The following is a 15,435-nucleotide window of genomic DNA, read 5'->3' on the forward strand; positions in this document are numbered from 1 at the left end:
TTATCAAAACCAGATTAAGAAAATATAGATCATGTGAAAACTCCCAGGTCGAGCAGAGAAAAAGAAAAGAAGCACTCGGGGTCTCAGTCTTCGGTGGCATGGGCTAGGTTCGTAAATTGGCCCCTGGCAAATTTCTTAACTCAATGCTTTGGTGTGACCTTTGGCGTTAAACCCTACAACAACAACAACAGACATATACACCTTCCATAGTTACTCTGCAGTATGTAGATAGTGAAATACCAAAAGTCGGCTAGGAAGAAGAGCTAGCCTTCCTTAGTAGTAAGCACGTGGATTCGGGGCAATTAGAATATCTCATTAACGGCTTGGATGACAACTATTTTCAATTGCACCAGCCTGTTTAGTATACACTGTTTTGCAGAATTATCATCTAGGAAAAGGGCTTGTATTTGCACTGAGCATCATCATATGGTGTCAAAAATGACCTTCAGACGTGAAAATTGCAGGTATAAATTTGGGATTGGAGTGCATAAACTTCTTCTGCTATGAACTGTTATTGACTTCTTTGGTCAAGTGGATAATATTCTTATGCTTTGTTTTAATACAGGTCTCCAATATATGGACCTTTTTGACCTCACTTGTGTATTTTTTTTTTAAATGATTTTCTTTTAATACTAGGCCGGTGATTGCAGCATTAAATTTGTGCATAAATACTGGCCCCTGCCCCCTAAAGTTGGAAGCAGCCGATGTATACAATAGAGAAGAAGGAGACAGACCAGAAGTTGGAACTAAATTAGGTAGGCCGACCGCGCCTCCATTTAACCAGGCAGAGAGAGTACCAGCAACAGCTTGGTTGCAAATAGTAATTTCTTGAACATCCATCTGAAATTATCCTAGATTAGTGGGATGTCGGTGGGTGTGGGTGTTTCTTATCAGGTGTGTGTGTGTGTGCGTGTGTGTGTGTGTGTGTAAGAAAGAGAAAACGAGCGAGGAAGAAAGATAAATAAAGTGATGAATTTGAGAAGTGTGCACGTTTTTAAAAACAAAATTAGTTGTGTTGATCGTTTCATTTTGTTTTTCTTATTTTTGAGGACTGCATGGGAGATAAGTGTTTGTTCCACTGTTACTCCCATGAAATTGTTATTGTTATTATTATTATTATTATTACAAAGATGCCTGATTAACTGGTGATAACAAGCTGTAAAAAAACAAATACGGACATCACAAAGATGTCCCTCAAAACTAATCAAAATCATCACAGAAATAAAGGCAAATAATGGCTAATTTTGGGAAATTATTATGATAACAATGTACTCTCAGCTCCAAAGTTTCAAGCTGTATTTTTAGGAAACGTTTACAGTTCTTTCCTATATGATTTTCGTGCGTTCTACGGTATTAACCCAAATTTAAATGGTGCGTCATCACACAGTCAGCAGCTGTATCCAGATTATAACTTTGTGGGATTATGGCAGGTATTATTAGTCGAGATGACTCTGCCTCGGTGTTGTATATAAAGCTTCGTTTGGTGGTGCTCGTTTCTCACAACAGTCAAGCCTTAGGTATGTAAACATTGACTTTTTTCTAATTACCATTACAGTTTGCAACTTGCTAGCTTCTCCGATTGGAGTATTACACCACATCTAAGAAATGATGCGCCCATCTAACACCTTTAAATACATTTATTTGTTACATTTTAGCATCCGTAGATTCTAATTAATAACATTATTTTTATTTTTTATTTGACAAAGTGCCAATTTAGTATTTTAAGCACTGACTCAACGCTTGTAACAACTAATTAAGAATCCAGTTTTGTTTCCCTTAAAAGTCTTCATTTGAATCTCTCTACATTATGACGGTTCTAATATTTACTTGCAATGAACGGCATAAACCACATGTGTCAAACTCAAGGCCCGCAGGCCACATCAGGCCCGGCGTACAATTATATCCGGCCCGAGAGAGAATTTTAGGCAAAAATATTTTTTAATGGCCCTGCGATATAAAGTGCAAATCAAATTCCCTAATTAGCAGCCTTGCCAAACATCCAGCTCTGACAAATTGGCATAAGAGCGAAAATGGGTATGCCAATGATTTTTTATTATTAAAACTTTTTTCTATTTTAATTTATATTAATGTTTAAAAAAGGTTTAATTTTCCGCTTATTGAATGTTTATCCTGTTCGGCCCGCAACCTTACGTGTGATTTGAGTTTTGGCCCGCTGAGCGATTGAGTTTGACACTCCTGCGGCATAAACCAACAATTTACTCAAATTGTATATGATTACGTGATTCAGTTACATCAAGGACCGATATAGCTAACTCTTGGTAACGCAGGTCCCTATTAATATGCTATATAGAATTTACTGTGATAAAATGCATGCTTAATTACAAATGAAAGAGAAAATGGTTTTACAAGTTATTGATTGTCTGTATGTCTTAACATATTGTGATTCCTTTGGCTGCATCTCTCTCTCTCTCTCTCTCTCTCTCTCTCTCTCTATATATATATATACATATATATATATATATATATATATATATATATATATATATGTATATATATATATATATATATATATATATATATATATCAAGGTTCATATACATCAACTTTTCTATCTCTATTATATATATAGCTGACTCCAAAATGTATGATTTTGACTTTCAGTCTGTCTTCGAAAATGGCTACCGTACCTGGAACAGATCTCTATCACAATCAAACAGACGGACAGCCAAATGTTTATTTCAGCCACGACAACTCTTCAACAAATCAGCATACATTTGATAATAAAATAGCACCACATCGGCCGTCCCCTAAATACCCCCAATATAATTCCTTACCAGTTCGGCTCGGTACTTATCATCGATGGCCACATCAAAGACCTGGACCTCTACAACTGGCTCAAGCGGGACTATACTATATAGGTACGAGGGCATAGACAATGACAAGGAATGTAATCACATACAGAGAAAAATACTACAGTTCTGTAGATGCTGTCGGTAGTTCACAAGAAATATTAGTACGTTGTATTGATAGTCTCTGACAGCGTTTTCTCCGATCGCATTAAAAATCAAAATCTCCGACCTATGTAAGAAGAACTTCATTTTAGCGAGGTTGGATTTTTCACTGGATTCAGCGTAATACTGATGTAGGGACATTAAAAAATTCAGTTGCTTATGAGTTGGAAATACTTGCGGAAATAGACGTGCTAGATTTAGACATTGATTCAGGATGACGCAATTTACCTAGATCAGTGTTTCTCAAACTTTTTTGTCTTGCGGCGCACCAAAAACATCTAAAAAATTTCACGGCACACCTGTATAATGGACTGCATGTATTTATTATTACACTGTTATTATAATTAGAGCAATCGAGTTCTCACGAGATCTAGCACAAGTCTCGCGTTACAAAAGAAACCAATGAATAACAGACTGACAGAGTTTTCGTTTTTATATATGTTAATTTTTTAACTTTTGTGACATTGATTTACCATTTAATTTTTCGATATGTTCAAGGTTTCAAAATGCTAGCAATTTTAAATATTTTTCAAAACTCCCACGGCACACCTGCGAATCTCTCGCGGCACACAGTTTGAGAATCACTCACCTAGATTATTCAGTTTTGACTTACCATGTAATTGGCGTAGTTTAAAAAATGCGACTAACCATGTAATTGACGTCGTTTTAAAAATGTGACTAACCATGTAACTGACGTTGTTACAAAAGTGTGAGAAATTCCATGCAAGACTCTGTGTAGACAAGGAATTAACTATACAAGTACCAATCAAAAATGGCTAAAATAAAACAGTAGTCTCTTAATGTCTTAATATTGAAAATTACAAATTTAGTTTCTAATGACATGTTGTATGAGTTAGGAAGTGTGTGTGTGCATGTGTGTGTGTGTGTGCATGTGTGTGTGTGTGCATGTGTGATTTATATTTTTAACGTAGCTTTAACAATTTTCTAGTCATATCGCCACTATGTCTGCAGTGATGTCTCGCAATGTGGCATCATGCCACAGACATGTAGAATCACGTTCCACCCAGTCACATTATCCTGACACAAGGCCGACCAGTCCTAAAACTAACCTCTTAATGCTGAGCACCTAGCTAGTTAGGAAGAGATTCATGTTTGAAGGGGAATATAGAATTGTACATGTAGGCTACCTGTCTATCTTTCATTCAGTCTGTTTATCTGTGTGCGTGTTTATCTATCTATCTAACTACCTATATACCTACCTACCTACCTACCTACCCACCTACCTACCTACCTATCTATCTATCTATCTATTTATCTATCTATCTATCTATCTATCTATCTATCTATCCTAGGTAAAAAGGACCAAACTGTATGTTACTATTGTGGGGGAGGACTGTCGTCGTGGGGCCCAGAAGATGACACAGAAAGGGAACACGAACATTGGTACCCCAATTGTGAGCTTGTTAAAAGAAGGAAACAACAAAATGCTAATTCCAGTACAAAATCCATCTCCTTCTCAAAGCAGGTAATATTAATTGAAACACCAGTGAATATGATATTAATAGCAGCTTGGAAACTTGTTGCAATACACCAATGGTATATACTGTTTGTATGCCCTATTGTGTCGCATTTTTCTGGCATTATACGGAGTCAGTTGCTTTGAGTGGTAAAGGCTATACAGCTTTGAACATGTAGTACATATATCTTTGTTCTAAGTAGTTACGAAAATCCTTGCCTTTTTTCATCAGCGTAATGATGCTTTATCTGAACTGTTACAAAAAGAAAGTAATATGTACAACTGAGAAAGGTAACTTTGGTTAAAAGTGAAAAATGTTTAATGTAGATCGTTGGGAAGTGATTTATTGTTTTAACCAGGTAAAATATTTTTCGAATGTATTTTTTTTTACACATCATGTAAGAGCAACACATTAAAGAGAAAATTCCTTTGTTCTTATCACAGAGTGAGAGAAAGAGAGAGAGAGAGAGGGTCACTAAGAAAAATTAATTGTTTTCAGATGGAATTTTTCTTTAATCTTATAAATTAATGCAGACGAGAAGAAATCATAAAATGCATTGTTTCTTTCAGGATCAAGATCTAGAAGATTCAATGAAAAGCGTCGCTGTACAGAGTCTTATGGAATTCGGTTATACGCCTGAAAATATCAAGATGGCCGTGGATCAACTGACAGTACAGAAAGGTATGTAAAAACAGAAAAGAACAGGTATGCTAAACATTTGCCACATATAAATAATATACGATTCATCAATAACGTGTACGGAAATCATATAATTTTATTGGAAGTATGGATATATGTACCTACCTACATAAGTATGTACATACGCATGTATGTACGCATGTATGTATTGGGTTTAACGACACGTCAACGCAAAGTGAGCTTTGGTAACACATATTCCATACCCGCGCAGGCCTTCCCGAGTCGACTGTGACAGTGTGTCCGTGTGAGAGGTGTTTAAGTCTCATTTCCTCGGAATGATGTAACTAATAATGTGTTAAAAGTGCATTTAAAGCAAACAATAACAAAACACGTCAGCATTGACATTATATTACTGATTATGAGTTTATTTTTAAAGTGCGCAACCCCTTCCCATCATTTTATCTCGAACACAACCATTGGAATAATTCAAAATGGTTAAAAAATGAGCGCCTTTCCAGTTGATTCAGACTGTAACCGTTATTCTTCGGATTACTTTTGTGGCAAAATATTAAATGAAATTTCGAGAAACGTTTGGAACGAATATTAAATTTGTTAGATATTCTATATCTAATTAACACAGATGCATCTGAAGCTAAAAAGAAAGTACGGGCGGTATGGCTAGACCATAGAAAGGCGAGCATTTACAGTAGAGATGCTGTGAATCACACTGCTTTCAGACTGTGATATATATATATATATATATATATATATATATATATATATATATATATATATATATATATATATATATATATATATATATATATATCACAAAATACATACGACGTTCCGAAAAGGTCTTTTAATTAGGCACTAAACCGAAACATTGACGGAAACTACTACGAAATTTGACTGATAGCTGAAGATCAAATAATGTCCCCTAGCATTCATCCTACGCTGTTCTTTTCTTTCTTTCTCTCGCTTGGATGTCATTCTTTGTTTTGTTATCAGTTTAATACCACTAGCTGCATCGATAGAATGCATATATATATACCAGTGTAGAACGTTTTGGATATCAAGTATAAGACAATATATCGTCCATAGATAAAGAACGTTATCATCGAGTCCAATAAATTCAAAGAAATAAACTTTAATTATCCGATGCAAATGATATGTGTCACAGCGGAGCTTAGTCTTTATTTTTAACAACGTTTAAAAACACACGCATCTCACACTTGCTTAGATGAGACTAGTACGTTTGCTAAGTTGGTTTGATTGACCGGAAATTGAGAAGACTTTAGAGTAAACATAAGGACATGCTAAAAACATGACGTGTATCCGGTTTAGGAAAGATGGGTATGGTGTACATCTGGTTTCTGTCAGAGCTACAAAAAATTAAATCGTGTTACAGTCTGCGCTATGGCTGTTCGTGTTTCTTTAATAATGCAAATACAAATGTTCAAAATAAGTCAGTCTTATGCGGTTCGAGGCATAAAACTGCAAACAAACGGAGGATCTACAATTTTAGAATAAAACCAGATTTTAAATCAAAAGTCTCAGAATCTTCAAGTATGGTATATGAAAGCGAGCTAATAAAAAGGTAACGTCTAGTTTCTTGAGATAATCATAATTTATCCGGCTTTTACCAATGTATTACCTGGAGTAAAATTAGCAAAATCTCAGAAAATAAATATTACCTGACTGTTTCCAAGGAGCTGAATGGTTCAGTGGTTAAGGCGTTGGATTTGTGATGAGAAGAGCATGGGTAAGATTCTTACCATCGGATCAGCTCTGATTGGTTACCTTGAGCAAGGTAGTTTACTCTAAGTGTCTCAGCGTGATTACCTTCAAAGTGTTGCTTCGCCCTAAAATTCAACAATCACAATGAGAAAGTAATCAGATTTGTTGCTGAATTCGCGGAATGTATTTTTTCAAACTAAATATCATTTTTGAGTACGTAATGCTAATTCAAAAGCAAGTGAAATTTAACTCCAAAGTATTTTAAAAATAAAAATATGTTTTTGAACATCGTATAATTCTAGATTATAATGTATGTATTTATCTGGTAGATATCCCTCTGTATTTTACCTTGACATAATTAGTACTATCCCTGACTGATTATAATTGGCAGAAAATATATATTTATGTATTTTCTGAGGTATTGAATCATATCACGCTAATTCTGCCTTTATTCGCGAAACTGAAAAAATCCTTGTAGGTATCTCAGATAAAATTACTGTATCTAGTATATTACCTGACAATAATTCACTCTATTTCCAGGTAGTTATATGTTGCCTAAATTGTTGCGAAATTCGCACCAGTTTCTTTGAATTACCTTTGATATTGCGAATTATCTGCCAGGTATCCCTATATTCCTTGACCGCGAATTATCATTACTTCGCAGTCAATTGCATTTAAATCCGTATGCTGAAATCTGATTGGTTAATTACCATAAGCTTTGAAACTTTAATCCATCACATTTTCGTCTACATATTGTAATTTTCTAATGCGCCAGAATTAAGATTTTATTTCTAGAATGATAAGAGGACTAGGGAAAGAATATATCTACGCACGGGTAAAGGAATATATAAGCGGTTAGATCATGTTTGAAAATGATGGGGGCTGGGGAGAAAATGGGGAGCCACTAGATGTTTCTAAACTCTACCCGCTTTTGGTTAGGCTTAACACCCCGTTGTAGACAAATGTTACGAAATCGAATTAACTTGTCAGCAACACCTCTGACCAGGATCGAGAAATGCTGACCAGGTTAATAAAGGATAGATTTTATATTTCATTTGACTGCATCTGTTAGATATCTGGTATCACTTTACCTAATAAAGAGACATTCCAACATAGGTCAGGTTCATTTCTATTTAGAGTTAAACACTGGAAAAGAAATTCCTGTGTTGAATTTTGGTTGTCTTACAACTCTAGGTCTTAAAATATGTAACAGAGAAATGAAACCAACATGTTTAAGTAAAATCAACAAACAATATATTTGTCTGCAATACAAAGTGAAAATGCAAAAGGCACTTGAAGTATTGTCAATTAAATCACAAATAATCCTAAATGTCCCATCGTAAGTCCAAATATAAAATGTTCCGAATGAATTCCAATAGTCTTCAGTGTCCCTGTGTAACACAATGATGTAATCCAGATGACCATGGATGAGTTCACAATACTACCAAAGTAATGTTCAATCTCAGACTCCTTTGCGAGAAATATATTCTGTATCAGCATAATCTATAACACGTCATCATAGACTTTAAGAAGACCTTTGACATGGCATATCATGCAGCCTTATGGGTAACTATGAGGACTACAACACCAGCTCAAACCTGCTCCAGGTTATAGAACACCTCTATCACAAAGCCAGAAGTATTGTCCTCATCAATGGCAGCATAGGAGATTGGATCTGAACAACCATTGGAGTCAGACAGGGATGTCTACTATCACCCACACTCATCAACATTTTCCTGGAAAGGATCATGGGTTATGCCTTGGAAGGCAATGAGGGCACTGTCAAGAACTAAGGAAGAATAAAGATCAACCTTCGCTTCGCAGATGATATTGATGGCTTGGCAGGAGCTGTACAAGGACTGGCTGACTTGGCTGAGCTCCTCGGCATATCCTCCACAGCATACAGTATGGAGATTAGCGCCAAAAAGACCACACTGATGACAAACAGCACCAATGACATCATCGCAGAGATAAAGGCAAGTGGACAGAAGTTGAAACAGTCACAAGCTTCAAACGCTTGGGATCAATTATCACAGATAAGGGCTCCAAACCAGAACTACTTTCCAGGATTTCCCAGGCAACAGCATCACAAGTAAGGTTGAGACCAAAATGGAAGGACAGCAAGATTGCTCTTGGTCCGAAATAAAACTGATGCGCTCTATTGTCATATTCATTTTTCTATGTGCTTGTGAATCACACACGCTCACAGCAGATATTTTACGAAGAGATTTCTTCACCTGCCTTTACGTGAAGATTTGCTTCGTAAACTCTAAGCCAATCCGTTTCTCAATTCCGAGAGAGAGATAGAGAGAAGAAAGGAAGGAAGTTCAAGTCATTTGATGTAGTGTCACTCGATGATGAAGACGTGACTACATTCTTGGGGAACTGAAGGTACTCGGGATCGAGCTGCAAAGACAAAGCCTGTTTGAACTTCTGGCCAGCAAAACTTTATTGAAATACTCAACATGTAAACTTACATTTCAATATCAAACTACAACAAGCTCAATTTTCGGATATAAGAAATACATATAAAACTACGATATTCTTTCATTTACCAACATCATACTTGTACAACAACTGCCTTGTTAGAATGTAATACAGATAATTAAATATCGAATAAATTCACGATAGCAAAACAATCTAAAATTCATTATTTCAGACTAATACCGTAATTGAAATATATTTTACTGAATTAATTCTAAAATGTCAACATATTACACTCTATTATATAAAGAGTATTTTATTTCTAAATTAACTATTACTGAGTATGAAGTTGGTAGCGAACGTTGCTTTTACTATAATCAATAATATAATTATAAGTAAATATGAGTTCTTCAAACAGTTAAACTTTCTAATACATTATGTTAAATAATAGTAAAGAAATATTAAAATGATCTAATGTTTAAACATACTGATGTTAGGTTAACATCTTAACACTAAAAATTCTTATAACACTAAAAAGTCTTATACTATGAAAAATTGTACATAGACGGTTATCTTACCTGCAAAGACAAAGCCTGTTTGAGCTTCTGACCAGCAAAAGTGATGTCGGCCCGTGGCTGGGGTTTTTATACCAGTTTCTTAGGACAACGCCAAATATGGCGCGCTCCTAGCTCCCTGCGTTGGCCAGAATCTCAAGTGAGGCTTCGTAGTCTCTTACAGATTATCGTCACGATCTATGTACGTCATTAGACGACAATTCTACAACGTCTGCGCGATTAGTAATAGCTTATGATTTTTCTAGGTTTCCGCAATGCGGTACTTTACATGTAGTTTTTCTTTGTGTGCCGACTTTAGGATACAAGGGAAATGTATGTATAGACGGTTCGTACTTGATCATAAGAGCGCAATCTGTATTAAGTAGTATATAATTGTAACACGAATAAATGGATTCAATCTCAATATATTTTAGTAGAAAATTGCTTCCAATATAATTTATCAACTTAAGAGAAAATGTCAATCTTGTTACTTGTACTAAAAAATTCTGTCCTAATAGATATACAAAGCATGATTGGAACCTTCAAAATGAGGTGTTACAAGATCTTGGGCATCTCATACATGGACCACGTAGCCAATAAATGGTCCACAATAAAATCCAAAGATCCATCGGATTCTATGAAGACCTCGTGGCTACTGTGAAAAAAACAAACACTGAAGTGGTACGGTTCTGTCTCGCGATCTGGTCTGGCAAAAACAATCTTGCAAGGCACCTTGAGATTGTACAAAAGAAATAGCATACAAAAAATTAGGTGGGAAGACAACATTAAAGAGTGGACAGGCATGGGATTTGGTGATTCCTAGAGGGAAGTGGAGAATAGGGAAAAATTGAGAAAATTGGTCGTGAAATCATCTGTGGTCCCTAAACGACCGCGTGGATTACGGGATTGATGATGATGAGTGTGTTAAGGAGTACGTTACTAATTCCAATGAATATTTTAAAAAAAATAATTCTACTTGAATATATATCTGAACACAACTGTAAGCACTGATCACAAGTGGAATCCAGAGACTGATATACAATATGAATACATTACTTGTTTATATAATCCCCATCACACAAGTTTTCACTTGACCTAGATGTGAATCATTCCAAAGGCAAATTCAAGTCTAATTATAAACAAGACTGAACCTAGAATGTTCCAAACTCCAACGTTCTGTGAACATCGTAATTACAACTTGCAATCATGAACAAAAGTTAGCGTTGAAAAGATGTTGGTTTTATCATCGGCAAGATTTACATGTTTCTTTCATAATTAATCTAAAAAGATGATGTGTTAATCCATGTCGATTTGATTAATTTATTAAAGAGTGAAATTTCTTTTCTTCGAGTGTTCTCGTCTGTAACTCCACTGCATGCTCGTGATGTCTAATTTATCTAAGGAATTATTTTGCCGCCTCAGTATTTTGAAACGACGTTATCGTCATTACGATCTCATTTCACTTGTTCAGATAATGGAAGTTCCATCGTCCAAGTAATTATAATTTTGGAAAAATATTAAATGTATCTGGGATAGGTACAAAATACCTGCGATTTAAAAAAAGATAATTTGCGAGCTATAATTAGCATTTTCATCAAATAATCCAGCTTATCGGACAAAGATAAATAAATTCACATTAACAGCTAATTTTAACTTTCTGTAGATATTACCTGGTATGTATACTGGGATTATCTGAGATAACTCTAAATTAACCAGGATGCGTATGTATAGCAGGGAATATGTAGTCATCTGCTGAAAATGCCAATTACGTCCGGGTAATGCATGATACCGTTCATAGTTTTGATACATACACGGGCAATGCATGCATACGGTTCATAGTTTTGATACACACACAGGTAATGCGTGCGCATCTTTTATAGTTTTGATACACACACAGGTAATGCATGCACACCTTTCATAGTTTTGATACATGGCATCAAGGTATCTTGCACTGACGTGCGAAAAGTGTCAAAAACCTAATTTCTTTTGATGACGAATCATGCCAAGTACGTGCATTCTAAAATTATAGATTATATGAGATGTCTATTAATTTATTTGACTTTAGCTTTCAAATTTATTCTCTCACCAAATAATGACATATTTCGATTGAGTATGCAGATTTGTTTAGGAGTTTGAATAAAAGCGAAGTAAACACTTCGATTTTTTTACAGGTAAAAGCGTGCTAAGAGCAGTAGAACTGATGGCGATTCTTGATAACTTTGATGATAACGATAAGTCAAACAAAGACGTATCTACCGCTGCAAAGTCCAACGAGTTTGAAAAACGATCCGAAACCAAGGGCTGTACGGATTCATCATCATCACCGTCATCAATTTTATCAGTAATGTCATCTAACCAAATAAAATATGAACAAGCTGAAGATAATAAAAAATGTAAGTATATGATGTATTTTTTTCAAGAGATGAAATATGTTTATTGCATAACTATTTAATTTATTCTTTTTTTGGCGTGAATAACTATTTTAATCAAAAATATTTTTCTTGTGATACATATGACTGAATTTGTTTTTTGTTGCACTGAACTGCATGCAACGTACGCTTTTTTGAGCCAATCATTATACATAATACTGGTTGAAATGGTGCTAATTTGTTTGGTACTTGTTGAGGCTCACATTTAATTTACCGAGACTACGACAAAGACCTGATTTCGGAGGCAACACAAAGGGCTAAACAAATAAACCACGATGACCTACTAAAATATAGAAAGAAGGAAAAGGCTGATAGGATACCATTTATCCTGACCTGCCATCCAGACAACCCAAAAGTAGGTAAAATCATCTGGAAACACTGGCCCATCGTGGAATCGTCGGACGCAGTAAAGTTAGTTCTCCCTAGCAATCCTATAGTAGCCTACCGGAGACCAAAGAACCTTAAGGACATCCTAGTCAGTGCGAAGCTAACGCCAATCACTAATCAAGACCACCCAAGTCAATCTGGCCTCTGTGGCGATAAAACGTGCAAAACCTGTTAACATATGAAAGAGACCAGAACATTTTCTAGCACAGTGACTAGAGAAAAACTAAACATACATGGTCCAAACAAAAGGTGCAAAACAGAATGTAATTTATCCATCACATGTATGATATGTAGCCATTAGTATGTCGGAGAATCTGAAAAGCTACACAAAAGGATCAACCTTCATAGATCTGATTGGATGACAAAGAAACTGTACAGAAGCCCGGTGGCAGAACACTTATACTCCCCATGCCCTACTTTCAGGTATATAACACTTATTGCAATTGCTCACAAACCCAACTGGAGTTCCCAAACCAGGAAAGAAAAGGAATTTTACTGGATAGGCCGCATCAGAACATTGAAACCAAGCGGTTTAATCCAAGAAGACTAGAAAAGGACAGCCATGCACACACAAAATTATCTTTTGCAGCCGGCACATTTTCTTCTAAATAATTCTTTATATTTACTTAATAGCATATAACGACTACTATAACAATGACATATCCGGAATATAATTTGCGCTTACATAAATTTACATAAAATAATAGATGTCGTTATGGTTCATCGAATTCTAAGTCAATACAGATAGTTTCCAGTATCAGCAACAAGTTGAAATAAACAAGTTGAAACATAATACAGTTAAAGGTTTAATTCCTGTAGAAACAGCCATGTCAAGTTTTGCAAACGTAACCGTTTTTCTGTTTGATTTGTTTGTCTTGTTTGTATTTGCCTTTGAAAAAAAGACTCATTAAAGAGTCAACAGCGCTCAGGCTTGTTAGATACTAGTTTCGCACTGTTCGTTGTCGGTTTGTTGCATTTATCTTAATCAATCCCTGACACACGTGATCCCTTACTGGATCCAGTGCACTTGAAAGGATTGTTATTCGCCATATGATTTGTATTCTTTATATATATTAGGTTTATATATATTAGGTTGACAACACTTAAATATATTGTTAGTCTGCATTACTTTTTTTCCAGTGGATGCAAAAGCTCTTACAGAAGAAAACCAGCGCCTCAGAGATATGAGTCTATGCAAGATTTGTATGGACAATGCTTCCTGTATCGTGTTCCTCCCATGTGGTCACATGGTATGCTGTGCCAACTGCTCTCCGGCCATGCGTAAATGTCCAATATGTCGCGTGCTCGTACGCGCCACTGTCAAAGCATTTATGGCATGAAAAAAATGAAAAAACAACGAAAAGACTGCAATAAACGGACGTCTCAACCAATATGTATGTATGTATGTATGTATGTATGTATGTATGTATGTATGTATGTATGTATGTAAATAGGTAGGCCGATTTAATTCAGACACAAAAATGTGATCATATGTATAAACGAGAATTAATTACTATGTCGACATGCAGGTATGTCTGCTACGCACGAATGCCGATGCCAACGACTTTGTAGCGTCTTGTTTTGGTGATTGGTGCACGGTCCGAGACGATATAGGGGTCGGTGCGTGTAGGCAAGGCGATGGGTGTCGTTTACCCGTTGAAGTGGGTTCGAATCTCAGTAGAGTACAAATTCAATATTTCTAACATGAATGATAACATCATTTATTCTTTTCTTTTTAAAATAATACTGTTGGTATTATCAAGTAATCTCCTGTAGAATCCAGGGTTCGTACTAGTTCTTTTTGGCATTTATTTGTAATACTCTCTCTCTCTCTCTCTCTCTCTCTCTCTCTCTCTCTCTCTCATATATATATATGAGTATGTGGGAAAAGGTAAATGTGTCAAGCATTTTCAATCTCAATTTTCTTTTCCATGAATTAGTACTGGTTACTTTAGCGTGTGTTTATATGCTTGTTTTCCTAAAATGCGTAATTATAAATTCATTGATTGTATGTAATATTATTAAACAAAACATTGTGCATTATGTTATGAATGATAATTTAGAATAAACTGAACTCACCTTTTAATACATGGTGGACCTTATTTATTGCGCTGTGCAGGGAAAAACAGTACCCTTAGAGAGTGAGAGAGACAGAGACAGAGACAGAGAGAGAGAGAGAGAGACAGAGAGAGAGAGAGAGAGAGAGAGAGAGATCGAGATCTTGTTTTTCGATATTTCTTTCCAGCAATGGCTAATAACCGACATGTCTCTTAATAAGTATCTAAATATTAAAGAATTTGCAATCCCAACAATACTAAAGTAAGTATAGTATATTGCCAGCACGTGCCAGTGCATGACGAACCAGCTCTCGTAACGGTTAAGTAATGGTACACTAATTAGGGTCAATGACAGCAAATAAAAACCTGAATAATATAGATAGAGTGGACCTATCTCAGAAACGCGTTGTCGCGATCAAACGTGATGTAAAATGTTTACAGGAAAGCTTACGAACTTGACCTTAACAATGTTCTGAATAATTAGACAATTATAACCCTGGTCACGTGACATGCAACTCAGCAGTCAGTCCTACTAATCGTACCTCGAAATATATGCCGATAGCTGTCATAAGTTGTCATTCTGACCGCCTCGCTTATTTACAAAACAAGGACTTAATTCGTAATTTATCGGTCAGTCATAAAGTAAATCCTATCATACAAGTATCGAGGTGGTCTGAATTGACCACTGCTTCTTTTCTTTGCGAAGATATTTCCGGCGAACAAAATGGACGATTTTTTCTGCAAATTTCTGCACC

General features: G+C 35.7%; 1 protein-coding gene across 1 annotated transcript; it reads left to right on the plus strand.

The window, feature by feature from the left end:
- Positions 1–1,399: 1,399 nt before the first annotated feature.
- LOC149770996 (baculoviral IAP repeat-containing protein 8-like) lies at positions 1,400–14,696 on the plus strand. Its single transcript, XM_089948911.1, has 6 exons — positions 1,400–1,517; positions 2,623–2,879; positions 4,286–4,458; positions 5,020–5,131; positions 11,979–12,200; positions 13,764–14,696. Exons 2-6 carry the CDS (start codon positions 2,636–2,638, stop codon positions 13,961–13,963), a joined length of 951 nt encoding a protein of 316 aa, XP_089805037.1. The 5' UTR covers positions 1,400–1,517; positions 2,623–2,635; the 3' UTR covers positions 13,964–14,696.
- The last annotated feature ends 739 nt before the right edge of the window (positions 14,697–15,435 follow it).

The sequence above is a fragment of the Sinohyriopsis cumingii genome, unplaced genomic scaffold, assembly GCF_028554795.1.
Source record: "Sinohyriopsis cumingii isolate HCF-2022 unplaced genomic scaffold, ASM2855479v2 utg002140l, whole genome shotgun sequence".
Taxonomy (NCBI): Eukaryota; Metazoa; Mollusca; class Bivalvia; order Unionida; family Unionidae; genus Sinohyriopsis; species Sinohyriopsis cumingii.